The 27,536-nt window shown below is 40.8% G+C and overlaps 1 protein-coding gene across 1 annotated transcript in view; it reads right to left on the bottom strand.

Annotated features, from left to right (window-relative positions):
• Positions 1–27,536, bottom strand: part of ADAMTS12 (ADAM metallopeptidase with thrombospondin type 1 motif 12) — a 162,633-nt gene that overhangs the window by 23,446 nt on the left and 111,651 nt on the right. Inside the window, exons 13-16 of the mRNA XM_026087174.1 lie at positions 23,169–23,302; positions 14,624–14,744; positions 8,906–9,150; positions 7,383–7,524 (exon numbers count right to left, since the gene is read on the bottom strand). Coding sequence (XP_025942959.1) covers positions 7,383–7,524; positions 8,906–9,150; positions 14,624–14,744; positions 23,169–23,302 — 642 coding nt within the window. The remainder of the gene's footprint in view (positions 1–7,382; positions 7,525–8,905; positions 9,151–14,623; positions 14,745–23,168; positions 23,303–27,536) is intronic.

Raw genomic sequence — 27,536 nt, 5'->3', positions numbered from 1 at the left:
CCTTTAATTGAGCTGAAACAGTGTTATGCAGAGCTCCTCTGAATCTGTTAGCTCAACTAACACATTAGATGCACTTTGCTTTATCACAATTAAGTTGTCAGCCTCATAAAGGGCTCCTGTATGCCTTGAAATCACACCCAAGTTTAAACCTAAGGGTTTAAACCTGGGGTTTAAAGGGCTGTGAATGCTTCTTGGATTACTTGGGGACAAGAGGCAACACAGAGCAGCATGAGGCTACTCACAGCAAGGATGTTTTTGTTGATCTTTACATTGTACTTCTCAGATCACATAAGCAGGGGAAAAAAAACAAAAAACGAGTGTTTCACTAAAAATCGAATCCTGTGACCATTAATGCTGCATTACACTTTTAAAAAGTTTTGGTCCAGAACTTGACCTGAAATGATGATGCTATAATACTAGGGAGAAAATCTTCTGTTTTCTATATGACTGATATGTAGCACTGATTACATGAGACAAACCATGGTAACACAGAGAGACAGAGACACATCCCAGACATACAGTCTGGGTTATTTACTAACAGTTCCACCCACAAAAACTCCCACTCAACTAACAGAAAGAAACATGAACCAAAATACTGCATCACTCCAATGTGTAGCAAGAGAAAGCCAGTCTCCAGGCGCCCGCCTTCCACAGGGAATTTTGCAATAATTTGAGGTAGGTCCTCTGCTGCAAATCCAGTGTAAAAAGTATTGCAATATTATAATTTACAAGGCTGCAGCTGATACAGCTGCAACACTGGCATTAAACTCAAACAAATCCCAAGGACTCTAAAAAGACAGAAGAAACCTTGTTTATTAACTCCCAATTAAATCAACTGTGCTATTAACTCACAGCAATTAATATGCAGCCGTTAGGTTACTGTATCTCTGTGACTTTTATCCTTCTCCAGGGAAGAAATGGCCCCAATAGCAACTATTACTATGGTCTCAGGGATAAGTGCTATCATATTTCGCAGTATGTTTAGGAATGAAGTTTTTCTTTTCTTTAATGACTAGTATGGGAAATTACCTGGAAAACAAGAGCAGCAATCCCCAGATAATAATACTTGGGAAATATGAAAATGTTCCTCTGTATGACATATACATATGTTTCCCTATATGACAGTGTGTCCATATATAGCAATTAAAACATATTTCCTAAAATTTCATGCTAGAATTATGGCTATCTCACCTTTTTTGCAATTTCACTTGCAAACTTGCGACTGGGACATATCAGACAGCTACCTATGACAGCACGGGATTTGCTCACTGAGTCTCCTCCCACAACACGTGAGGTTTATTTTCTAGAACAAGGACTAGTTTCTCTTCGAAGGGGGGATCAAGGGGCCTGCAGCCCTGCGCTCCCATTAACGCTGCTTGCCGCGAGCTCCCCGCCGCAGGCTGCGTGACGCGGCCGCAGCTGCACGACCAGCTCTCCACAGCCGGCACCTTCCTGCTTCAGGGCCGGACTCTCTCAGAGCCGCGCGCTGCTTCACGCTTTGAAAATCTGACTGGAATAGTCAGCAATCTTCCTGCTAGCTGTAGACAAGGAAGTTCATAGAAATATGTTTCCACCCCTTTCAAAATCATAATATGTTGCTGTTACAAATGCAAATAAGCCAGAGAAGAATTCTTTCACTCTGATAAATTTTCTGAGCATCATTTCAGCAGCTGTAATTCACTTTAAAACTGCTATAAATCTTTTCTGAACATCATTTCAGCTGCTGTAATTCACTTTAAAACTGCTATGAACCTTTGCAGAAGTCTTGTTTAGAGGCTGTACATTCTCATAAAACATTTGCTGATCACTGACATCAGTAAGCTAATTTATTCAGCCCTTTAACATCCATAGCATTTGTATGACTAAGTGAATTCACACTGTAATTTCGAGATCAGTAAAGTTCTGGGATGGGTGTAAATGTTAAAAGAATTGATAAATACACAGTTTTTCATCGTGACTGCGTACACTTCATTTCAAAAGTTGGAAGGAATCCTGTATGCACATATACATTTATATATGCATAGACTGATATAAGTATGTTCATAAAGGAATAATGAAATACAGTTGGGTTCCTAATCTCGAGTTTGTCGAACTAGAAAACATTGCAAAAGTAGAAAACTAGTCATCCCACATTGACACTCCTCTATCAAAGATTTACGCACTTACATAACTCAATAGTACATACAATCCTATTTAAGTCACAGATTAAAAATTCTAAATATGCTTAAGGATCTCAGTTTTAATGAGTTTTTAACACTCTTCCTAAAGGGCTCTAAAAGAGGTGCTGGTTTCTTCACTTCACCTTTGCTATTTCTCTCTGACCTCACGTTAACTAGTCCACATTGACAACAGTTTGTGGTGGGCATGCGCGAAGGTGCTGCTTGTGTTCAGCTGGACCTTGTCCTGTGCTCCGATGCCCGCTGCAAACATCTTGCTTTGTCTCCGGGCGTGGGAACACGGCTGTTCCCTTCTGCGCTCGCTGCGACATAGGTACCACCAGCCATCGCAGCCTCCCTTCCCGCGGGACTCTCACTTGCAAGTGCAATATAGAAAGTTGGCTGTGGTAGCCCTTCCTACACGTGTCTTCACACAGACATACACCATCTAGGCTCTGTGAAAACAAAACTACAAATATTTTTGGGAAAAAAAAAAGAAAAAAAATCCACAAACCAAGTATGACAACAGTCAGATCAAAGAATGGTCTTCATTTCCCTAAATGTGCTCAGGTCTGTTTCTGCCTCTCTGTGCCAGCTCTAATGCAGAAAGACTTTTTACATGGGAGATAGAAATTTGACATGCTCAGCTTCTGATTTCTCACTTAGTTTGCAAAAAGGTGCCAGTTAGAGATCATTTGGGTTTGCAGGGTTTTTGAGACACAGATTAGAAATCTGTGGGCAGAACAGCCCTCTGTTTTGGCAAAATTAGAGCTGAGAACAAAACAGCTGAAGATCCTGCACTTCCAAAGCAGATGTACAAAATGTGTACGCAAAAGAGCATGTTTGACTGTGCACCTAATTTGAACATGTAACCGTCACAGTTGYGCATCACATCAGCTACTCTGTAAGAACAGCGCTTTGGTATTTGAATGAACAAATTATATTCACTGCACACACAAATTACACACACAATACAAGAGCCAGCCTCGACATGCTTGCTGTTTTAAAACTTAGACGCATAATCTTGAAGGAAAACACACTGACCTTTATTTTTTAAAAGGAAAACTACAAGTTTAGGACTAAATTTCAGTTTGGAAACACCTGGAGGTAATTTTGCAAAATACCCCTGATAAGTGCTGTGAAGGATTTAAAGGGCACATACCAATTAACCCCCAAACATATCTTCTGGCTAAGTCCTTTTGCAAAGCTTTGAAAATTTGCCAGTTACTGGTCTTATCTATGGAGAAATAAATTTTTGCAAGCTACCTAAAATTCTCTCTTAGTTGCAGCTGTGCTGTGTTATGTTTATTGTTATGTTCAATGCCACTCAAATCTAGTTCTAAGAAACACAATTACAGCCTTTAGACAAGAATGAAGGATTTACACTTGTAATTTCTAATGGACTATTATAGTGGGTAGTTGGTCTAGAAAAGAAAACTCAGTGAAAACTTTAAATTAATCTTCCCACAGAAAAACTTAAGGGCTTTACATGCAACCCTGACAGTAGGCTCTGGAGGGACAGGCTCTTGCCTAGAAGGATGCCATGTGCAAAGCCAGTTAGATGGTGCAGCAGTTTGCAGGATACCTCCTGTTGCACACATATCCTGACTGCAAAACAATCCCTTTCTGCATCAAGCAAATGGTAGACAGAGATTCAAACTAGCCTGCAATGAGGACAGAGCAAGACTCATGATTTTTGTTGTAAATTATCCCTTTCAGAGTTTGTGAGTCATGAAACGGATTGCAATGTAATTACTGGCTTATTTTTTACACTGCAAATGGATATCAGGCATTGCACTGTGTTTTCCCTTTTCTTCAATGCAGTATTGTCTGCTAAAGAATACACTGATTTTTCAGATAATTTTTTTCCCTCTTAAATGATGTTATTGCAGACTGACCAGAGCCACTCTCTCTTTGAGACTACACAAGACAGGGGCACATGAAGAGGACAACGAAAAACATTAGCGTATTATGAAAACCGCAGCTTCTCTTTCTGGGTTGCAAAGCAGTAGAGAAGGATATGAGCCAGGGCACAGCTATGTAGGTGATGTTACCTTAAGGCCAAGAATCTTTTTAAAAATGTCTGGAAGGAGCTGCCTTGGGGGAATCTGAGAAGGGATGGCCTTGTTCTATAAAGACATTTTCCCAGGTACAGTTCTCCTGGTTAAGTAGTTGTACCACGTGGCTAAAACTGTTTTCCTCTTAGGATAGATGAGGCTTTCCTGAATCAGCCCATCCTGTGTCCGTAGTCCCATCTAATCACTCCCTAACTCAGTTTCACTCTTGTGGCTCCAGAAAGCCTTGTTTGCACTGTCCTGATGTCTCTGGCTCCAAAAGGCAGAAGGGCCCTTGGATTTACTGCTACCACATTGATCAATCGTGATTAGGGGTCCTATGCTGAGTCTTCAGACTGGCCCTGGTCTGCCAAGGAAAGAATCTCTGCAGGTAAGGACTACTGGGTATGCCACTCAAATTGGTTCAGTAGTTCACCCTTCCAGCCCTCCCTTTTATCCTGACAAACTACTAGTTTATTATTTACTAAACAGTGACTGCAGAAGTCCTTGAAGGTTATTTTACTACCACATTTAGTCTAAACAAATGCAACTTTTCTTATCTCCTTGACCCCCAGTCTGGGCTTGCTTTCAGCAAGACTTGTTGTGTAGCACATCGATAGGAGAAGATAATCTTCTTGCCAACTTCAGTACACTTTATCTTAGAGACCTTTCAAAAACCTTCAAATGCCTGCGATTTGGCACACCAGGTCTGTTACTGCCAATGGCATTAAATTCTGAATCTAAAGAAGATTGTACGTTCAGATAAAATCAATCTCTATTTAAACCAAGAAGGAAGTTGTGCGGAAGTGGGAGAGCTCTGTTGCTTAATGCCGCTTGGGAACATTAAGTTCTGCCTTTATTCTGCCTCCTGGTCCTGAACCAAACTCGGGGGGATCAAACCACAATAATGTGCAGCCACCTGGGACGTCCCAGTTCTAGGTCAACAGCTACTACGATGCCGGTTCCTTGCTAAACATAGCAAGGCTTTAGAGTTTCCAAATTTCTGTGCTGATGGAGAGCTGACGTTTCCCAAATACACCTTCCCGCTGCAACTCCCTGCTCTCCAGGCAGCAGAGCTCCAGGGTGTCCTGCTGATGCAGCTGGGTGCTCTGCTCACCCAGCTGTAAGCCAGCTGTATTACGCACCAGTGCGGGGCTTAGTAGGGCCGGCTCGCTTGGATTCAGTGCCGAGCTAACATGGCAACAGCAGGTCTGGCCCGCGTTCCAACAGCCTGGAGCACTGCCAGAACCGGCACCGGGTGCCTGCGGAAAACTGTGCAACATCAGAGCACCCCTGGGTCAAGTGACGCATGAAGCTCTATGCTACTGTTTCCCTTTTTTCTGGGCAGGGAGTAAGCAACAAAAACCTGCCTTCAGTGTATATTAGCAGATGATTACATCCTCCTTAATGCCTCTACAGTTACTTTTGTAAATGTACGTATTTAAGGGGAAAGAGAGTAAAGTGTCGGTCCATTCCCTCCTCCTGCCCGTGAAGGCATACGGAGACCTGAGAAGGTTTCTCTGCTCTTGTCGCTTTCTTAGTGAGAAACACTTCTGGGAAAAGTGCAGCTAATGTCAAAGAAAACAAAATAAGCAGTCTAATAACACTTTTTTCCTCTTTTTGTTATCATGCCAATTGTTAAATTAAACATTATCTACAACAGGGAAACAGAGCCAAAACTTACAGTGTGCCATTAAGTACATTCCTGAAACAAGTAATTTCCTCAGATGGATTTTTTCTGCTAACCAGGAAGCATACAGCATTTTGTGCTGAGACTTGTCTTCAGAAAAAAAAAAATATATATATATATATATTTATAAGTACAGAAACATGTAATTGGAGTGGGGTAATTTACACTGTTCTTCTAAAATTATACTTTTAATCTTTTAAAATTAAGACCATACAATGCCCTGTGTTCAAACCACTGAAAATACATTCTTATAGTGTCTTTCCTGATAGGAAAGACTTTAATATTGTTACTCATGTAATCATTACTACCATAATATTCTAGAGTTCACTGTCACCTTGATTGGTTACAATGTTTGTTTGTTTTTTTCTTTCCTTCTGGAAAACAGTTAAAAAAAGTAGTAATTATCAAAAAACACTTATAAAACCCTAGCATTAGAAAGAAAAAAGGCCTATTTCATGTCATTTGTCCCTGGCTGTAACACAGACATTCTACTGCTTTGCGTAATTTGCACATACATGTCTCAACGAATAAGGTTCCCATCTCATCTCCACGACTTTTCTCCTGTCCAGTCAAACTCAGTAACTAATTCAGACCACAAACAACGTCAGAATCCAATCTGATAAATCGCAGAATGCTGCAATCTCCTGCCCCCCGCGCAGACTTCCTTCCACACACAACATTCTTCTTTTCTTTAAAAAAAAATACTCCTACAAAGGATGGCTTAAAAATATTTGCTTACGCAAAAAAAAAACCAAAACCCAACCAACTTCAGGCCTTTTATCATTATCATGTTGGCTTACTCCTAGCATTAACTTCATCTCATTGATCTGTTCTGTTAAAAAGTTGCCCTCCTAACGTTTTTGCTGTGTGTTACCAAAGGCAAGCGTCCAGACCTGTTTTTAGAACTCTTCCAGGTTGTCATTCTACATTTTTGGTTTAACATGTGGCATGGAACTCTGATACAAGTAGAACTGTTCTCAAGACATTGTATCGAGGGTGGCAAAGACGTACAAAAGCTCAAGACAGACTTAAATCAACTATTTATTGATAAATGCACAAAAGGCACTGTTGCTTCTTAAGGTGATGCAGAAATGAAGATTATTTTTTGTAGTTAACATGTTGGAAAAACTCAGTAGAGAAGCAAGAGTAGGTTGTAAATTAAGCGTTCCTGGGAAGGAGAATAGTGCAAACAATCCTGGCAACAAATTATAAAGAAAACTAGCTTTTCATTTTGGTTCATCGAAGTTGAGAATTTCAGGGCAAGTGTTATAGAAATGTAGTTGCCTTAAACCACCAAATAGCTTATTTTATTTTAAAGCCAATATACGTTACTATAACTACCTGATCTGCTTTCCCACCGAATGCAGATTAAAGAACCTTATCTTTTTGAGAAATAGAATGCTGCCAGGATAATTTAAAGCAAAGATGAAACTTGCCAGTAATGAAGACAAAGAATAATAGAAAAAAGAAGTGAGGAATTACCTTTTCCACATGTAACACTGCAGGCTGTCCAATCTCCATACTGCCAGAAATACTCCGGCTCTCCAATCTCATTCTCATGACTTTCTTCTTTACGCACAGTATATTCATACATAATTCCAGGGTTAGTCTCTTGAAAAAGCAGCTGGAAAAAAAGTATGGTTTATGTAATTACTTATGATTATATTAATTTACCAACCCAAAGCTCTTAAAGTGAAAGCGAAGAATTAGCAATCTGTAAAGCAACTCTCCTGTTTTGGAGCCTACTACCAGTTCAGAAATGAAGATTGGCAAACCTTTAATTTGTGTGCTGGCAGCGGTGCAAACGCCTATCTCTCTAAAACACAGTCGTTTGCCATGCACTTCTGCAAGCGCAGCTGGAAGGAACTGGGTCAGCATAATTGGTATCCTATTGACTGTAAGAAAAGATAATGCAAAGTCCATCCAAGACTGCCAGAAGTGCCCTTGATTAAGGGCTATTACCTATCCTCATTATAAATGGTAATTTTCCTACCCATATGAAATAGCTGTTACAAAATATCCAGTAGGTCAGCAAACAACAGACTTTATTCAGATATGCTTTAGTACTATTTTTTCAGTGTTTCTGTCATTCAGAAGGAAAATTCTAGTTGTTAAGAGCCACTCAAGACATTTACCATTGGCTGATGAGAGGGAGCAAAGGAGAACATCTTCAAGGGATAAAACAGTGAAGTAATGAACTTCTACTCTTCCTCCTGATTATTTCCTTGACTTTGTTCCTGACAGTGGAGGTGGAGCACCCACCCATACATGCACCTTCTCTCTAGACATTCAAGGTGTGAGAGTGGCCCCCCTCACACCTTTAATACTGATTATAAGTGCTCACTGGATACATAGGGACACAAATCAGGCAAGATACATTTAGGGAACAAAAGGGCAATTTCAAAACATTTTTGAAGAATTTACAGAAGCTGGTCACGTTTAAGTTAGAATTGATAAAGCAACATTAAAAAAAAAAAAAGGAGCAATGTTAGTCAGTGGATGCTAAGTGGATCCATTTCACTTACCTTAAGCTATTTGCTGTATTTCATGCTCAGCATAAGCTGACACTACTGTCACCCTTCCCTAGCTGTCACTGCTGCTTGACATCGGCTCCTTGTGTGTGATAAAGGGTTACTTTTCCTCTGGGTGCAGTGCACATCACAGCCACATGTGTTGGTCTAGGCCAGCACAAGAGATGGGGAAGCTTGGGCAAAGGACTGACCAACCAGAGGCATAAAATCACTACTCCATGGGGCAGTGCTGGATTATACCAGTTTTTAATAATCATAAAACCATGACACCTAACAGTGATCTTCAGGTAGGGTGAATTGCCCTCTCAAGCAAGGGGTTTCTTTCTCTACAAAATACCTCAACTGATTTTTGCAAGAGTGCTAATAGCATGGCTTATATCAAAATAGACATTCTTCCAGCCTAATTTTCAGATACCCCAGCGCATTCTGCTGCCATCTAAACTCAGCAAGTTGTGCTAGTGGTCTCCTATTTACCTGTATCCATACTGATTCATTGGTGGGTCCTGAAGCAGTCAGATTTTCCAGATCACCTGTTCTGTCATACTGAAATACCGTTCCTGCCACTTTGTATTCGCCATTCCACTGGATGATAAAACCTCCATTCAGGTAATATTTTTCTGGGTCTTCACTTCGCACAGCAAGGAAGTTTCCTGCTTCTGCCACTTCTGTGACTCTGATACCCCTTGCACCTTTTGGAATTAGCCCAATATCAACGTATCCTAAGAGACAATACAGGTTCATGGAAATGAAAAACAAAAAAGTCACTGCACGTTACTTATTTCTAACTTCATATCCCTTCTCTTAAGTCATTTAACTTCTCACTGCCTGTTTGCCATCTATAGACTTGTTATTGCAAACTAAAAGCCATTCAAATGCCTCATATTACTAAGAATAGTTGAACAGATTATGTAAACTACTGAGTTTCATAAGGAAGTTCAATAGCTCTTCATGTACAAAGTTATCTATAAAAGGAGCTGAGATTATTTGTACGTGTTTTAAGAATGAAACCAGAGCATTTATCACAGTTTTGTGTGTGCAACAGGCAGCATGACATGAAGCTCAGTGCTTCTCACCTTACAGGGAACTGCTATTGCTACTGAATGAAAACTGTAAAAATAGAAAGCTCACATACAAATTTTACCAGAAACTAAAATAGCTTTCTTGCTGTTGCTCCTGGCTGGGCTTTAGAAGTTGGGTGGGTGACAGCTCTCCAAGCAGGAGCACTGGGGTGAGAGCTGAAGCTCGCACTGGCGTTTTTCAAGACTGGCTACTGGGTGTGAATGTGGCGCCTCAGTCCTTACCCCACATGGCTGAGGTTATGAATTCAATTCTGAGAATTACATCCTGTTCACCTGCCTTGTGTAAATCAGCTTGTCACCTTCGACGACACACTCATGCGAGTGAGACAAACTGCACCGGGCATATTAAGTTATCTTCAGTATTTTCAGTAACCTATCAGAAATATCTGCATGCACTACAACAATTTACTGCAGTAAACAGCAGTATCCCCATAGCCTTTTACATTTTAACTCTTCTTGCAGCTCTTCTGTGAGGTGATAAACACTGATTCCATCATCATATATTGCTTATGTTAAAAAAAGGATCTGTCTACCTCAGCCCCTTGTAATTAAATTCCGCACATTTTTCCTGTGATAATGTTCAACAGAGAGAGTTTTCTGGTTGCCATGTTTTGCAAGCTTCCAAGACTGACCGTGGAGATTCAACATTTTAAGTCTTTCATAAGTAAAGGCACCAACAAAATCTGTAAGGCTACTGAGTAACTTCTATTATAAGAAACCAGGGACAAGGTCTAATGATTCTCCCAAATAGTCTACTCTTTCAGTGCAGTGGAGATGTATTAAACACAGTGTGTGATAATGTAACTAAAGACTTGATTAGAAGGCATGCTCACAAATGTGTCAAATTAAGCCAGCATAGAAAATTTCAATTGTGTCACCTCCTGAGAGCTTGGCTTTGCAACCTTGGTGCCTTTTGCCAGTAGTTTTTTGGATGTAATTAGAATAACATTTGTTCAAAACACAAGTATAACAACAAAAAAATACAATTTTATTTCTGTTAGAACACAAAGGTCTGTGTCCTCTCAAGTTTTTGCATAATTATTTTTGTCTGAATCACTCACTGTTGCTCATAAACCTGATTTTAAATGTATTTTAAACGTCTGGTGATAGATTTTGGTCTGTGTATTACATTCCCCTTTTTTTTTGATCAACTAAATCATCTCTTGATTTCCCAGAATCTCACACTAATTTCTATATGCTCCTAACCACCACCGAGAATGCAATATGAAGAATAAATGCATGCAACCCGTGTTGTAGTTACAACTCTACTGTGATTGAAGGGCTTTCTTCTCTTCTCCCATTGCTGTGAGACAGGAGTAATTCCACAGAAGTGGTTAGCACAGTATTGCAGATCAGATGATATTCAGATCCAGCTGTTTCTCCTTATCACATCAGCTCCCATCCTGCTCTCCAGTCTGTCATACCTGCAAGCTTCTACATCTTACAAAATGCAACTTCTCTGAGGCTTGATTTCCCCCTGTATTTCACATGGCTTGATCAGCAGGCTTTGGGCACTACGCATGAATATTGCATGGAGAAGAGCACAGGCTTCCAGTGGGATATTGGGTTTGCAAGTCAAGGCATGGTTGCATTCAGCCTTCCCATCGAACGGATGGAGTACTGCAGGGTATGAGGGTAATGGGAAAAAATTACAGCCCAGAGACAGTTTCTGAAGTGAGGATACAGGAGAACTTCCAGACTCTTGGATCCATATTTGCTTCATGGCTATGTCCAAGCTCCATTTCAGGGCTAGTCTCAGGCACATAAGAGACCTCTGCCTGCACTTTGGTTTACATGAAAAGGAAAACATGGGTAAAAGAGTACCATGGCATGCTTTCAGTCCTGATCAGGATGGTCAGGAAGTTATGGTCCCAGGATAAACCTCCAGGTTTGGCTGAGTGCAGCCATGGTTCCTCATTTCTACACCACTTTGCTAAAATTCAGCCTCATAGGAGCGATATGCACCTAATTTCGCTTTCTGATTTGCAGTATTACATCTGCACTCCTATGTACAATCCCTCATTTTCTCATTTTCAGAAATTTAAATGTATTGTTGCCCTGCTACTTAAAGCTGAAAAATTCATTTCCCCTTTGCAGAATCACAGAATGGTTGAAGTTGGAAGGGACCTCTAGAGATCATCTAGTCCAACCCCCCTGCTCAAGCAGGGTCACCTAGAGCATGTTGCATGCACAGAAGGGAGATGGAGCACCCTCTCTCAATTTCCTGCCCTCCTGGCCATGATCCTTCTTTTCCTAGCCATTCCTCTTCCACTTTCCAGGCAGTCTCCTCTGTCTGAGCCCCACCGTCTTGTTTCCCTTTCTTGTTATCCACTTACTCCACAACTTACTCACTTGCCATGGTGCCAAACTGCTGACCCTTCCTCCTCAGTCCTTCTTCTACTCCCATGCTTCTCCCCAACCAGCAGGGCAGTTCACTCTCCTTCCAGGGTAGCTTGTATGCCTTGTGACTGCTTTGCTGTACTCAGATAATACTCCTCTGCAGCCATCACAACAATGTGAATAAAAACAGGGATTTCCCCCTCTTTTAAATATTCTACCTTAAAATAAAAGCAGATCCCATGTACCTTATTCACAGAAGAGCCCGTGACTTCTTTGCCCAGGCCTAGAACCTGCCTTTCATGGTCCTGCCCACGTTGCAATCTTGATGGCCATAAGCAGCCAAGTGACTTAAATGATTTTCAAACAAAACTTCTGAGAAGGAAGTGCGGACTGGGTACTCGTTAGCATTAGTGTCAATAGTTGAGACCACCTGTGCAAATCTGATTTGATTTCCACCATAAAACACTAATGGAATCCATTACACAGATGAAATATTCACTCCTGCAGCTGTGCTGGGAGCCTCTGGACCACTATTCCCATTCTGCATCCACAGGAAAGGCAAAGCATGTTAAAGGAAATTCAAGTAACCACACATATTTTAAAGTTTTTCTTTTTGAACATGAGCAGGTAAAACCGTAGGTAAAACTGATTTCCCTGCCCTGCTATGAAAGGCTGAATTATTAAAGCTCTTTACTAATGTTTTGTTAGTCTGATCTGATAACTAGTCGATTTGCAGACAGCATAGACACTGCTACAGCACCAGAACCAAGAAAGGCCCTGCTGGGCTTAGGTTTTGATGATAGCTTTAGATCAAAATATACTAGCTTTGCTTTTGTATTTCTCTGTGCTATTCAACACAGGAAAACCTCTTCAAAATTTCGTTTCCAGTGACTAGCAGCATGTACCTTGTGCTCTGGTCCAGTTTTGTTAGCCATCCCGAATTCATGAGCCTGAAGTCTTTATGCTTACGTAAACAGTAGCCATACAGTAGCCATACAGTAGCCATTCTGCCATAAATTTGAATTGTAAGACAGAACTTCACAATACTTGTCAGTTAGAGACAAAAAGGAGCCAGACGGTTTGAACAAAAAGTTTTTCCTATTCCCACTTTACTGCCTGTGGAACATCAGTGCAAACCATACATCGTCTTAAAAGCTAAACAGCCCACAGACCCACGCCTTTCCTGACACTTTTCCTCATTTCTTCTGTAATGGATTCAATTTTTTCAGGAGTGAAACAATCTGCAGAAGCAATCCATTCCAATTGAATCTAAACACAGCGATGAATTAATTTTACTTAACGCTCAAAATCCCTCAGTGGTTTCTGTCAGTGAGGCTTACTGAATCCTGGAGCAAGGAAAATGAAGTGAAGATACAATACAGTATGAATTTAAATAAAATATAAGAGATGCCACTTTATCCTCCCATGTATAACTGCTTCAGTTAGCCCGGACCCTCTGAGAAAGGGTTCTGTTCTTTGAAAAGAAACTTCAGATCATCTGCATCCTTGGAAAACCCAAACACAGTCAGAGGCAGAGTGAGTTTTAGGCTAGCAGGAGCAAAAGATCGGAGGGTAGAGGATTATTGTGGGAGAGGGAGCTCTGAGGTAGATTTTCCTTTGTAGGGCCCACATACATCTACAGCCTGCACTGCTGCATAGTTGTAGGTGCCTTCAAAGTTCACCTGTGGGATACAGGTGCAATAAAAACAGAATAAAATTAAAAAGGCAAACCTAAGCTTGCAGTACAGAAAAAAACTGAACTATTATAAGTGTTTTCCCTCCAAACTTTGGCAAATCTGATATCAAACCAGTTCTAACTTATTAGTACATATCATATTTGTGCAAATCAGAATTCTTTTATGAAAAAACAATGAAAAACAAAAGCTAGCCAAAGCCATATCCTCACAGCAGTCCCCCCACTTCACTAACATGGTACCAATCACTGCTCTGGAGGCTTCTCGTCCGCCCACCAGTCTCTGGCTCCAGGCAGACCTCACTCCAAGCAGGCTCTCCAGAGCCCCGTCACCTCGCCTCTCCCTTCCTGTCCCAGCTCCCCACTCAGAGCTGTTCATCCAGCAACTCTTCCATCTCCAACTCACTGCCATGCTCTCATTCAGTTTTAGTTTCCCACTCCCTGTTCTAGACTCTTTACTCAGATACATCCCATACTAGGCATCGTACAGCCTAAGTGGCTTGCTGCCATCAGCRAAGAAAGGCTCAGTTCTCCCAGTGCTGATTCGGACCACATGAACCCTGCAGGGAGTTAACTTTTCTCGCCTTCCACCCCAGAGGCGTCCCGCAGAAACTCATACAGCAATCAGATGGGCACAGCTCTGCATGGGGAAGTGACCGTGTTGCAAACGGTCACTGGAGCCGTTCGTATCAGACAGATACGACACTTCGAAATTAATCCCCAAGCCAGTCACTCCCAGCATTTCCTTGGTGCTTTACACTGCCTAGAGATTTGGTCTAGTTTTTTCCTTGGTGGTTAATTACATTCATTTTGTAAATGCACTTGCTATTTTGGGTTTTATTATTATCTGCATAACTTGCGTAGGCACCTGTTGGCCTCTAACAGCATTTTTATTAGACAAGGTGAACTAATCTTTTCTGGATCAAGCATGATTCACTGTGAAGCATCCATTTGCTATTTGCTATACAGATTGGTAGTTTGCACAGTTGCTCAATTTGCAATGAGAAGAGCTTCTCGAGCCTTTTTATGGAGACAAATGATTTCAGCAATGGAAAAATTTTAAAAAATAACTCTTTTTACCAAATCCTTCACTTTGATTAAACATCATCTTCACTGTATGACAAGCAGAGCCGTCTCCCAGGCAAACTCCACACTGGTCTTCAGTTGCATTGGAATTTATCTCATAATCGCAGCCAACAGTCTAGAAGGAAAAATAGTTTCAGAACAAACGTGGCCTCCATATCGATATACTCCAAAACTCGCATCTCACTGCCTTCAGCGTACTCTGCTCTTCCAAGAAGGGGGAGAATCAATTCCATGGATTGGTGCATATTCTATATACAGAAAATAATAGTAGAGGTTGTCATATCTACCTTAAATTCACCATGTATTGTATGGAAGTAAAAAAACACATCATATCATGAAACTTGCAGCAGTGACCAGACACTGTTACCTGAGATAGAAATGTGCCTCACAAATGGCTTAAACTGGCCAATACGTCCAAGATTTTCCCCTGCTTTGTTATGATGCAGAAGCAACCGTGGCTTCCCAGGAATACAGTGCACTAACACAACTGAGAAACAGCGACTCTCACCAGTGCCTCAGGGAAACCCCAGTATTTTACCCGCAGACCCTTGCAAATATTTCACAGTTCCAGGCTATCTTCCAACAGATCTAAAACACAAGCTCTGCACAGGAATGGATGTTTTGGACTTGTTTTAGCACTGGGACCTAGGGCAGGGAGCACATGCCAGGGATTCAGTCATTGAACGCACTGACTTTATACAGCTGTACCCAGCTAAAGCCACAGAAAACTCAAGAAATGACAGATCGCTGTCTGATCTCCATGTTCGCTTTTTGTGCCAACCAGCCAGTGCGGAACCAGAACCGTAGAGAAATCCCCCTGGCGAAGAGAAACTCTCAAATGGGCATGAGGTTTTATACCCACAAGGCCTGCTTCTCCAGCTCACCAACACCGGGAAACGTGCCACAGAGAAAGTTCTGGTAAAAACTTATTTTTCAGTTCATGCTTGCTACAGGGAGATAGAGAGAAATTCATTCACCTTGAGGCATGACAAAACTTCTTTTTCCTTGCCAAAACCCCAGAATTCCGTGCACTGAAACTCCTTTAAACTTGAACAAAAACTTCACTTAGTTTTAGGGTCTTTTTTGCTTCTATTTAAAAACTAGCAAGGTTTTTGAAGTTAAAAAATAAAATGTTTCATTTTTAGAACATGGAATCAAAATGATTTGAGATACTTTGAATTTTATATCCATTTGTGGAACTCAGACAACAACCCTACCTGTCGGCCCTACTTAGTCCAAACAGCACATGCTCTAGACAGAGAAGTGGGGGCATAAGATGGCAGAGTCAGCGCTCAGCCAAATGTGCACCAGAGTTTGGTTCCTGTCAGTGTATAAAGTAGAAAAACCTTTCATCCTCTAAAGCCACTGGTGTGAGGCAGTGCACGGGTTCAGAGCTCGCCGCAGCGTCTCTTTCTTGACACAGAGCTCAGCAGCAGGCAAAGAATCATTCCCCAAACTTCCCTAAAGGCTTCCCGCCAAGATAATACTATAAAAATATACCAAGGAAAGGATTCTAAAATATATTCAGTTCATTTAAACTGATTTAAAAAAAGCTGTATTTGGAAGCTTAGAAAAGGTTATAGTACAAAACAAAAGCGAAAATGTACTGTACTGTTAAACTTTGCACTTCTATTTTTTATAGACAATTGCTTTAAAACTATTTGGAGGGGAGCCTTGCCACCTAAACTACATAATGGTGCATTTGAGCTCCTTGATATTGTAAAGTTATTTAAATGGTATCTGTGTTTTAACTACTGTTATCACAATCAAATATTAACGAATTTTAAAATATATTAACAGTGGTTTGTACCAGAGCCCGTCATCATTACAGAGGAGCTGGCTGGGGCTCTCCAGCTAACTGAATCTCCAGTTGATATAATTTTCCATTGTTTCATTTTCGCTATGTGTTAGCTTCATCCATAGCATGTCCTCATGCGGTTAATGAACACAGGGCAACGTGGTCATCCAAGGAGCATGCTACAAAGTCTGTCTTGATTCTCCTGCAACTTAATTTTCCAGTCTTCTCTTCATGCAAAAAACAAGATATATTGATTTCTTCTCTCTACTTGAAGAATGTGAAGTCAGGACTATAAGAATATTCAACCAAATTATGCTGTCTGCTTCCCTCCTCCTTGAATATTGCCTTTGGGGAATCATTTAATCTTTTAAAACTGTTTTCCCCAAAATTCAGAGTAAGTTTTTAGGAGAGGGGTCAAAATACTTTATTTCCAAAACTGCACAATAAAACGCGCCAAGTTTTCTGACACTCTCCCTTCTCTGTCCCCTCCTTTCCATAATCTTTTTTTTGGACTGAAACTACTTTCAAATTTTGATATAAATTACTGATTAGTTTCAATTCCATACATGTTACATTTCTTGACTGAGTATTTGCTAAGAAAATAATATCATGCTTAGCTCAGCGAGGACAGAGGCAGTTCTGGGCAAGTCTTCTGCAGACCCATGTCCACTGAAGGGAAGTGCTGGTTAGCGCTCAAGGGAGTGCTTATAGGAGGGTTTGCCTCACAGCATAGTCCTGCCTGGACTCTCTGGCTAGTGTACGAATACTGCCACTCGCACAAGCGCTCGAGGCACCCCTTTGCTACCCACGTTGCAGTCCCAGAACCGTGTCTACACCGGACAGACTGCACCTTCGCTTTTAGCAAGGGGGCTTCTAGCAGCACGGCTTCGAGATGCTCTGTGCCACCCTCACTTTGGGCTAAAGCTGCAGAATGCAACCTACTGTCCAGCACTTAATGGCTGTTAACAGTATCTAAGACACCTGGAGGCCTTCAGCAGTGGACAACTGGGATTTAAATGAACAGCCACAGGAATGGTATTTACAATTTTTCTCTGCTGATTTTTCTCAAAATGAACTTTTATATGCGATACCTGCTAACTTCTCTAATACCTTCCTGAAGTATGAAACTCTAGCTATCCCTTCTTTTGATTCTGATCTTATTTTACCTTCAGCACAACAGCTACCATAATGTTCTGTAAGCTTCTGACAGGAAAATGCATCCATTAGATTAATCGAGGCATAACACATCCTTTATATTCTAATATTTTTCTGACCTTTTAAGTGCAAGAAACACCCGAACTTTTCCTCGGGGTACCAGTGATATAAAGAACAGCTAGAGAAGATGCAAAAATGGAAGGAAGAGAAGGCCCCAAGTTAATAAGTGTGTTAAACCACGTCACTTGCATTTTGCAGATTATTCCAAAGACTAACATATCGCTTAATGCCAACACCCAGACAACATCTTTGATACTTGCTACGGAAAACAAAACTTGTGCCAGAAAGTTTTGCAGCATTCTCAGTTTCTTTCTTTCTTTACAGAAGGCCACTTTCAAAAAAGGGAAAATAATTTTCTCACTGTTATTGTAATGTCTTTCACACAGGCATTCCTCAGTACCAAAGGACTATGTTTATGAGCAGTACAGAATGTTACAGAGATAAGCACATGCTAAGTAGTTTCATGACTACATTTATTGCTTCCAAGCACGCAGCTATTCTATTAAGGATGGATTTAATGAAGTATTCAAAGTACTTGGATACCACTGCGATAAGAGCAGGATGATCCCTTATCTTGCCAGGAGTTCAGGTTTGACTCTTCACCTGTTAGTCAAGGACGCACTGTAGTTCATCCTTAGCACTTCCTGAGAATGTAAATAGGTAGGTATGTAGCCATTTTCCTAAAAAAGAGATGTATTCTGCACTATATTTACTGTACTATCAGCACATTTGTTAACTGTCAATAAACAGTTAGCAAAGTCAGTGTTACCAGGCTTATAATTAGACCAGAGCAAGAACCAGGCTCTTGGTGTTTTGGGGTGTCCTGCATGTTAAGGTTTATTTTCTATTCTATGGGGGGTCAGTTAGTGTCTCCACATGGGCTGCACTGTGTATCAGCTCACTCAGAGTCGACTTACAACTTTCTCACATGGTTCTGTGTTTCCCTTGGCAACACACCCATATCATCAAAATAAGAGATCACTGGGACATGAAAGGAATCCCTTTGTCCCTTCCAGTTACAACCATAGAAGCTTGTATTTTGGTTTTCCTCTGACATTTGAAACACTCTTTATATCCAATCAGACATCACCACTCTTCTCTACACGTGCACCAGGGTGTGATGCGGGGATCCCCACAAGTGAAGCAATCTGGACAAATGCTGCAGAGCAGGTAATTCACTGTATCGCAGTAAATAAAGCCTTCATTTTATTCCCTGCTGCCATTGGTGCAAAGACATTCGTATCCGGCAACAGGCCATCATGTTATAAGGCCATTAATGACCATCACAAACTGTAGGACGTATTTTTATGCGTCAGAGTAAACAGCTCCAGCAGTCATTCATTAGAAATACATTTACATGAACTTTAATTTCCAGGCCCTGCTTTACCTCACTGCTCCAGTGAACATTACATTATTTTTGTCATTCATTAGATTTATTTCTAGATGCTTCCTCCTCCCTTTTAGTTGTTTTCCTCATTCTTTTATCCCAGATATGAAGCAGCCATGTTTTCTACAACTGCTTTTAATAATGTGCCTAAAATCTCTGGCAAATTGCATGTGAAAGTGGACATGGAGACCAAATGAAGGTTATTAAGACAAGAAAAAACCAGCAGCAATTAGGCTCTGATTCTAATGCACACTTATGTCCTTGTGCCCCCTCCGCCAGCGAAGCATGCAGCGTTACAGCAGCCCGTGGCATGCCCATTGCTAATCAGCATCACCCCATGCAGCCTTTGTCATTGCCCCCTTCACCAAGAGCCTTTTTGACACATATGAGATTAGTTTTTATTATTGGTCCCATCACATGGCAGACCTGAACTGCCCACCTGCATTTCTGCAGGAAGGAGAAATAATTTATTTCCTGCTGTTTGGTGACTAAAAGGAAACGATCCTTTTGCCACTTCCAGGGGGAGACCTTTGTGTCAGATTGGCTGTTGGGCAGCAGATAAGCAAAGTCCTTGCTGTCACTGAAGGGTATTGCCAGGACGTACTGCCTGAATATCCAAATTACAAGAATGATACATTATGCTTTTAAGGTCTTCCTGCCATGTCCCACTGGTCTCCAAATGAAGAAATCATGATCTTTTTGTGTTGGCTATGACACTGCCTTGAATGGGGAGAGATGTGTCCTGATGTGCCTGTTTCTCTTATAACTCATCCAGAAAGGGCTTGACACAATGTCCTGTTGGGCTAGCAGCGGGAGGAAGAGATTGATGCAATAGTAAGAGATAGCTGTGCTACTACAATAAATGTGTAGTCTACTTTTTAGCAGGAGGAAAAAAAACCCACTTTCCTCCCTAGTACCATACAGCAATTCAATTTCCAATACAATGTTAATAATCTCTCAACATAACAATTGAGAATTACCACAGAGAACAGCTCATGGATTTGCATGACTGAAGGTCATTTGAGCCCTCAAACTCTGTATGGGGAGCTGGAGGCCAGGTCCGTGACTGTCAGTGTCCACACACCCCCAGTGCATATACCACACAAGCTTTCACTTTTAGACAATTCTGTAGTTCATGTTTAACCAAATACCTCAGCCTCGAAAACTCATACCTGCATTGCAGCCCAATATACATACCACCGTGGCAAGATCCTTGCTTATTAACACTGTGGGAACAACCAAAGGCTCCAGTAAGAATCAGAGTCCACTTGTGATATATAATTTAAAACATAGGAAGAAAGATTATGTGCTTTAAAGATCTTATAAATAAAGGAAAAAAAAAAGTGACATCCAAAGGATGAGTGCAGGGGAACATGGCTGAATAGCAAACTAGTCATGATATCTTGAAGATTTTAGACAAAATTACTGATSGATCTTCCTGACTCCCTCCAAACAAAGTTGTTTAAGTTGGGCGTCATGGCAAGAGTGGGTCTGAGAAGATATCTGAAGGAAGATGAACAGCTAGGTGCAAATATATAAGAGGGTTAAGAGCACCTCTCGCCCCCTGGGTAGCACGACCTGGAACAACACATGGTTGCAACCACAGGCACAAGGATCGGTGACTCCTCTGTGCAGCCACTGGTTCCAGCCCTGAGTGGGGGCCTTACTTCCCACTTGAAGATGTGCATTTTGGCCTTGCCAAGGTGGCTAGGAAAGCAATCAGTAGACCTCATATAGCTAAAATAAAGCATCTCAATCCACATTTAGACATCTAGATAAGAGCAATTTCCCTGGTTACTCTATGCAAAATCATGGCAATCTGCAAAATCAGATTAAAATCAGTTGAATTTAGGAGAATAAATTTGTGACTGAATCTGGGTCTACATGTCTTGTTTTTACATACCCACACAGAAAACTCTGAACTTCATCATTAAACAAGAGCTACTCTGCAAGCTAAACACATGAGAGCAATACAGACAGTGGGTCTAACATACAATATCTTACCATTTTGTATTTTTTATTCAATTTCAGGCTAAAGTGAAATATTATTTTAGTACTCGGAACAACTGTGAAGTGCTTTTGTGAGATACAGTCCTGAAAACCTGAAYAGGGCTTTATTAGTCACTGCCATTAATTTTTGTGAACTCCTTTTTCACATTATTAGTGCATGTTGCTGTTAAAAGTACAAGAATGATGTATCAGACTAATTACATTGAATGCATTTCCAAGTTTGTGACCCATAATGTGCGTATTGTGTTTAACTAGCTGGACAAAAATACTAGTGAATTTTATTGAGAGAGACAAAGCTTCCACTCAAGTGTTGTGCTGTGTACCTATTTCAGATAAAATCATGGTGTCTTTCAGAAATGTCAGCTATCTGGGTTACCTATTCACCATTTGATCTAGTTTGTGGCAGTTGCACGGTTATATTGTTCACTCCATGATTCTGACTCCAACTAAATCTGTTTGCTAGATGGGAAGTGGCACTCCACACGTGAAATTTCTGACAAAACTGTATTTATGACAGCACCTGTACTTCGGAGGAATTTTTTTAAAAAAGGTTTTGAGTCCCCAGAACTATTTATGATAACATATATTTAATATCTACAAACTCCATTAAAACTATTTTTGCTTTCAACTCTGGTCTATCAGTTCAGCTAAATTAAGTTTTGCACCTTCTGAAATAGGTATAAATTTGAACTGTCACAAGCAGGGCTAAATACAGAAAACATATGAAAGCTAAAACGTAGTCATAGTGATCCAAATCCATATGGGTTGGAAATCAAAAAATTAAAGCAAACATCATGAATAGCGTCTTCTGAGTTCAGCACGGCCTCTTCTGAGTGAAGGCAAAAGAACTGTTACAGTATATAACATTTACTACACACTCCGATATGCTAGATATTTGTTTCTAGCTGGCTTAAACTGCTGATGTTCAGGTAAGCTCTTTCCTCATCACAAAAGACTCATCCTAGCTCTCAGAAAAGTCAAATGGAATCTCTTCACTGTGGATTTGAACAGGATCTCCTTAACTCTCTATTACAAATGCATGTCGTGCAAGGAAAACTTAAATCTTTTACTGCTGCTCTCTGAGGCACTGGCATTCCAGTAGAATAGAAAGTCTTCAAAGAGGGCATTCTAATTACCTAAGAAAACTTCCATCACTGGAAGTCTCTAAGTAAAACAAATATCTATGAAGAATGACAAAAGTGTACATGATTCTGTTAAGAGATGAAGTGGTTGATCTGAAGTCCCTTCTGGCTGCATTTTTCTATGATTCATTGGCTTATGGCATGGGATTACCAAGCTCCCTACTGTAAGCTAACATAATTTCTRCAAAACGACGACTCCTGCTTTTGTTTCCAAAGATGTTAAAAGCCAAACAACCATCAGGTTTCAAGGGGGTACAGGATCCAAATTCCCAATTACAGCTACAGCTTGTTTTCTTGAAAATACAACCCCTACAAATAAAATGTTCATTTGATTTTATTAATATTTCAATAAAGGCAACACTATGACCGTGGGCATTACAGTTACTTATAGAACACACCTTCAAATGTCACAGTTAAGTACATTATTTTGGAAACCTGCTATTAACATGCAGAAAACCTTGTATTTATTCCTCAATAAACAGAACATTATTGAAATATATATCCTGTGATTGCCAGTTTCCTCGTTGTATAGCATTATTCAATTTACTGTTGTAAACTGCAAGAATTTTTATTGTCTTTAAGTGCAAGTGTCTGATCTTACAACAAGCTCCAGTTCAGAACTGCTACATAATGGGTGAACCACAGAGTGGTGACACCCAAAGCCATAATCTTGGGTGAAAACACCTTCATCAGAAACAGATTTTCTTAAATTGATGTTTTAAAATAAAGGAAGAAGAAAAGGAGAGCCTGAAGGTACCAAAAGTAATCAGCGCTCAGSCTGATGGGTTCATTAAAAAGAATGAAGGGGGCTCTTACGTCCAACTTAGAGAAGCCGTTTCTGTGACTTTGTTCTGTGATTACTAAAAATGCCATAAAATGGAGTTAGGAGTGCCTTTCGCTGGATCCTCCAAAGAAATGTGTTAAATATTTTCCCATAAATTTATAAAGTAAACTGTAGAGAAAGAAGCATGCAAACATACCCAATACCTTACACATGCCATTAATACAGATATCTCGGCTGTGGCTTCCTTCAAAGCAAGGAGTACCATCGGTGACCGCATCAAGCATCTTCTCTGAAAAATGACCATCCACTGGGCGACAGTGGAGCTCACAGGGGTTAGCTGAAGGGAAAACATAGGTACCTTCTCAGAAAATACTTCAGCAGGGTCATTGAACTGTAGCAAGCAGGGAATAACYATATAGCTTTTCTGCACCATCCACTCACTTTCCCTGGCATTTTCTGTCAGAAATGACCTAATTAGAAGCAGATAACAAAGCCACGGTAGTACTGCTAACAGAACGGCACAGGCTTGATAAATGTCACTAGGGTATTTCTAGGAAGCAGCTGGCATTTGGCACCCTTGCACCTCCTTGCCTTCCATCACCGATATGTGACCATCCAGTTGGGGGAGCCGAAACAGCAGCGGCTACGCAGTCAGTTGGGATGGCAGAAGGGACAGGAAACCAGCAAAAATGGTTGCCCTCCATGAGAGGAAAGGAGGAGTTTCAGGATGAGATTGCCAAGGACACTGGTAAGCACAAGTCGGTTGTGACTGAGTGGGTTTAGAGACAATTTATAACTCCTGATCAGTGCTGCCAGCCTCTCTTGGTGAGCAGTGAAGCAGTTGCTTCTGATCTTTCATATGTCAGTAAAGAATCACCGAATTGCTAATTTTCAGCTACTTCATGGCACTTAATAAGTTATTTCAAACACTTCAGGCATGGCCATTTCTTTTTCTGCTTGGCAACTTATGAAATGGGAGATGATATTAGTGGGTCTGAGAGATCTAAGCTGTCCCAGGGTAAATGTGCGTGAAAGCACCAGGGAAGGCAGAAGTACAGCAGAAGCACTTGCAAGTGCAGCAAGGTTCTCTACGATGGACCACTCTTAGTCTAGCCCACACATGGATTATAAAGAGCCAAACGCAAACCTGCTCTGCCCCACAGATTCTGGCCCGTGGGAACAGGAAGTTTTGAAATTCAGGCTTAGGAGAGTCAAAGGGCCCAAGTTTGAAAAACAAGTTGTATAAATTGAATGCAGCATTAGAATTAAAATCAGGATCAAAGCAAAAAAAGACACAATCTATGCCCTTATGCCATTCCCCTAGAAGCCATCCAGCAAAGCCAGAGCCATCTAATTGAAAGAAAAATCACCCAGTGTCATAGTCACAGCTGATGATAGCTGAGGAACTGTCTCATCTTTCCGATCTATTCCAAGACACCAGTTTAGCCAACTGCTAGAGCAATTCATTCATGCTCAGCCAGCTGAAATGCTTTGCTGCAGCAAAGCTTAAATCTACTCCAGATGTGATCATAAGGAGCCAGCCAGGAGGACTTCAAGGCACTCTCTTTAAGCCATTTTAACAAAGTCTTCCAGTGTGCTGCAGAAGTGCCTCTGCTGAGTGATAATTTCACCCTGTGCCTGACTGAGCCAGCAAACGCCCCTCCATTGGTCTCAGGGGGATGGAGGATAACTATAAATCTTCTGTATCCTGGCTAATGAACTTCTCTCTCCTCCTTCCTCCCTTTTCTCCTTTATTTCTCTTCCTTGTATCATAAAAAGAACTGCATTTAAAATTAGAGGCATTTCTAGTAATGAGAAATTCATTTTTTAAGATATGATTTAGTTTCTTTGCATTAGCATAAAAGGGCTTCTGCCTTTGAAGGGGGAAATTCAGTTTCGTTGCTTCGTTTGTACAGCACCAACAGATGTACAGTGCACTAAGTCACAGCAGCTCCTGCCCCAAACTCCTTGCAACTCAAGGACTGAATCCTACACAGACTAAGTTTTAAAATTAATAAACTCATTCACATAGACATTATTTTTGCAGGATTGGAATCTAAAAGAACATTAAAAAAAGGGACACTCAAGGAAATCCTAAACCTTAAGGGGCGGGGGGTTGTGTTTTCCCTCTCGTGGGCAGAGGTAATGAGAAACTGAAAATAATGAAGCACTTGTGGCTTCTCAAATAAAACAGCGGAGTGCTTTCCACCCTTGTAAAGGGCAGCAGAGGGGTTAGAGGTTGAGGACTGAGGTTATGAAACTAGTGGAATTCAAGGTGATGTGAGTCATATTCAAGAACAGTGACAAAGATGGAGTTAACAAAAGACTTTGAAGCAAGAATATAAAATTGGTAATCCTTATCAGCCCTCAACTACTCTGTGAAGACTGCCAGCCATAACATCCATCAGCTGTTTTGGTAAGAACTGTCATGAGAAGTGATAAAATTTATTTCACCTTTATCTGGACAAATGTTTTCTGGCCATGTGGCTAATTGCATGACATCAGTGCTCTCTATTTTGTTGCACCTTGTTCACCCTCTCACTGCGTTGTTTTTCAAACACGAAGCACAACGGAAAGGAGAAGCACAGACTCGCTGCTAGCCTGTTTCCTGCTCTGAACCGATGCTGCCTGACACAGACTTTGTACAAAGTGCCATTTCAGTTTTCACGTAGTTCACAATGAAATATGCACAGCAGCAGTTTGACATCTGCACCTTCTCCCTACCTGTGTGTTGACATAAAAAGCAAGATGGTATCCAACTTCATTTCAGAAATCACTGAGCAAGAAGAAACAGGCAGTGCTGTCTGCTGACATATTCCTGTCATGACTAGGATGGTCTGGGCATAGAACTTGGAAAAAGTTTGTAGGGAAAGATAATCTCCCTTACTAAGCCAACTGATAAAGTAAAAATAAATAACAAGAAAACTTTCAGACTCACAAGCCTCATGATTCAAAGAAGGGCTTTCCAGGCCTGAAAGCTTTCCTGGTTTTCCTAATTGTAGTAATTGGTCTAAATTGAGATCCTAACCTCTCTCCACAGATCTTGTGTTACTTCTCTTCCTATCAGTTTTCTACTGAACCCGACTGAAAATGAGAGCATCTCCACTCTCTTCCCACAGACTCGATCCTATCTAGTATTTTATACTCTTGTCATCATTCTTAAAGCTATTTTGGTATTTCATCTGCAGAGAAAACTGGTTAGGGCACAACTGAGGAAATTATCCAAGCATTGCATTAGCCATTCATTTTCTAAAACTGTTTATTTATCTATTACTATTTCTTACAGCTGAATCCAGGGACCTGACCAAAGATGAGGGCTCCATTACTCTTGGACTATAGATAAAAACTGGTCAAAAATTTAACAYTTTAAACATGAGACATATAAATATGTAGAAAGTTCTTTTATCCCCTTTTTTCAGATACAGAATTTACATATGCAGAAAGTAAGTACACTGCCTGAAACGATGGAAAAAACTCAAAAGCAAAGACTGGCTTTAAATTCAGATTTTCTAAATCTTATTTCAGTCCTGAAAAACTGAAAAGACTAAACCGGGATCAATATGAACATTAGGGTTTCTCAGAAGAAACTCTTTAAAGCAGCTGTTTTAGTTTTTGTTGCTTCAGCAAATTTGATTAATTCATGATGAGACTTTACCAAAGACACTGCCATCTTAGTTACTTTTAGACCAAAAATTACAAAAACTCTTGCAGTCCAGCATACACATGAAATACTAGGTCCAATCTGTAAGCACTCAGTAAAGGCCAGATATAGTAAAGGCCACAATCCTTGTTCAGGAAAAAAAAAAGGCAGCACTCTGAGTTCTAATTTAAACAGAGCTTGATTTCTGCCTGGGTAAAGCCTACAGAGTTTTAGTCCATCGCTCCATACGAAAGTAGGATCAAGTACACTTAGGCTACTCCTGCCTAGCTTGTTTTTAAATCTACAATGATAATATTCATCCCTCAAACTCCCCCTAGGTCACCTGCTCGACTGTTTAACTATGGATACAGCAATAAAGAATTCCTGATTTGTAACCTAAAGGCTCCCTGTACCATTTTGCCTGTCACTGCTTGTCCTACCTTCTGTGGGCATGAGGGACCTCTGGTTCCTGCTCCTTTGGACAGGCCCTACTACAGGAGTGAAGGGGGTCCTGCGCTTGTCCTGCATAAGCCAACGCTGGAGCCAGAAGCTCTAGGGCAGCGGGATGATTTGTCTGCATCCTTCCTGCAGTGCATTGCCCCTAGCTGGACATAACATTTTAGCTGAAGTGCCACCAGCACTCAGTAAACCAGAAAAGTCCTCCATTTTATGTATTCTGCCTTCATCCTGCACCAAGATTACACTGCTGATCTGAACAAGGAGCAGATCAATCCTTTGATACACAGGGGAAAAAAAACGAAAACAAACAAACAAAAAAACCCCACAGATGTATTGGAATACCAAGCAACAGAGCTTCCATAAACACCCAATGATTTACTTTGAATTAGAATGGGATCAAGGAAGCAAGCAAGCAAAGTTGAATAAAGTTCCTAAAATTAAGGTGTGTAGGGTTTTTTTTCTGTGTATATTA

Source organism: Apteryx rowi, unplaced genomic scaffold, assembly GCF_003343035.1.
Source record: "Apteryx rowi isolate R43461 unplaced genomic scaffold, aptRow1 scaffold_71, whole genome shotgun sequence".
NCBI lineage: Eukaryota > Metazoa > Chordata > Aves > Apterygiformes > Apterygidae > Apteryx > Apteryx rowi.
Note: the sequence above shows the minus strand (reverse complement) of the source record. Positions and strands in the feature narration are given on the sequence as shown.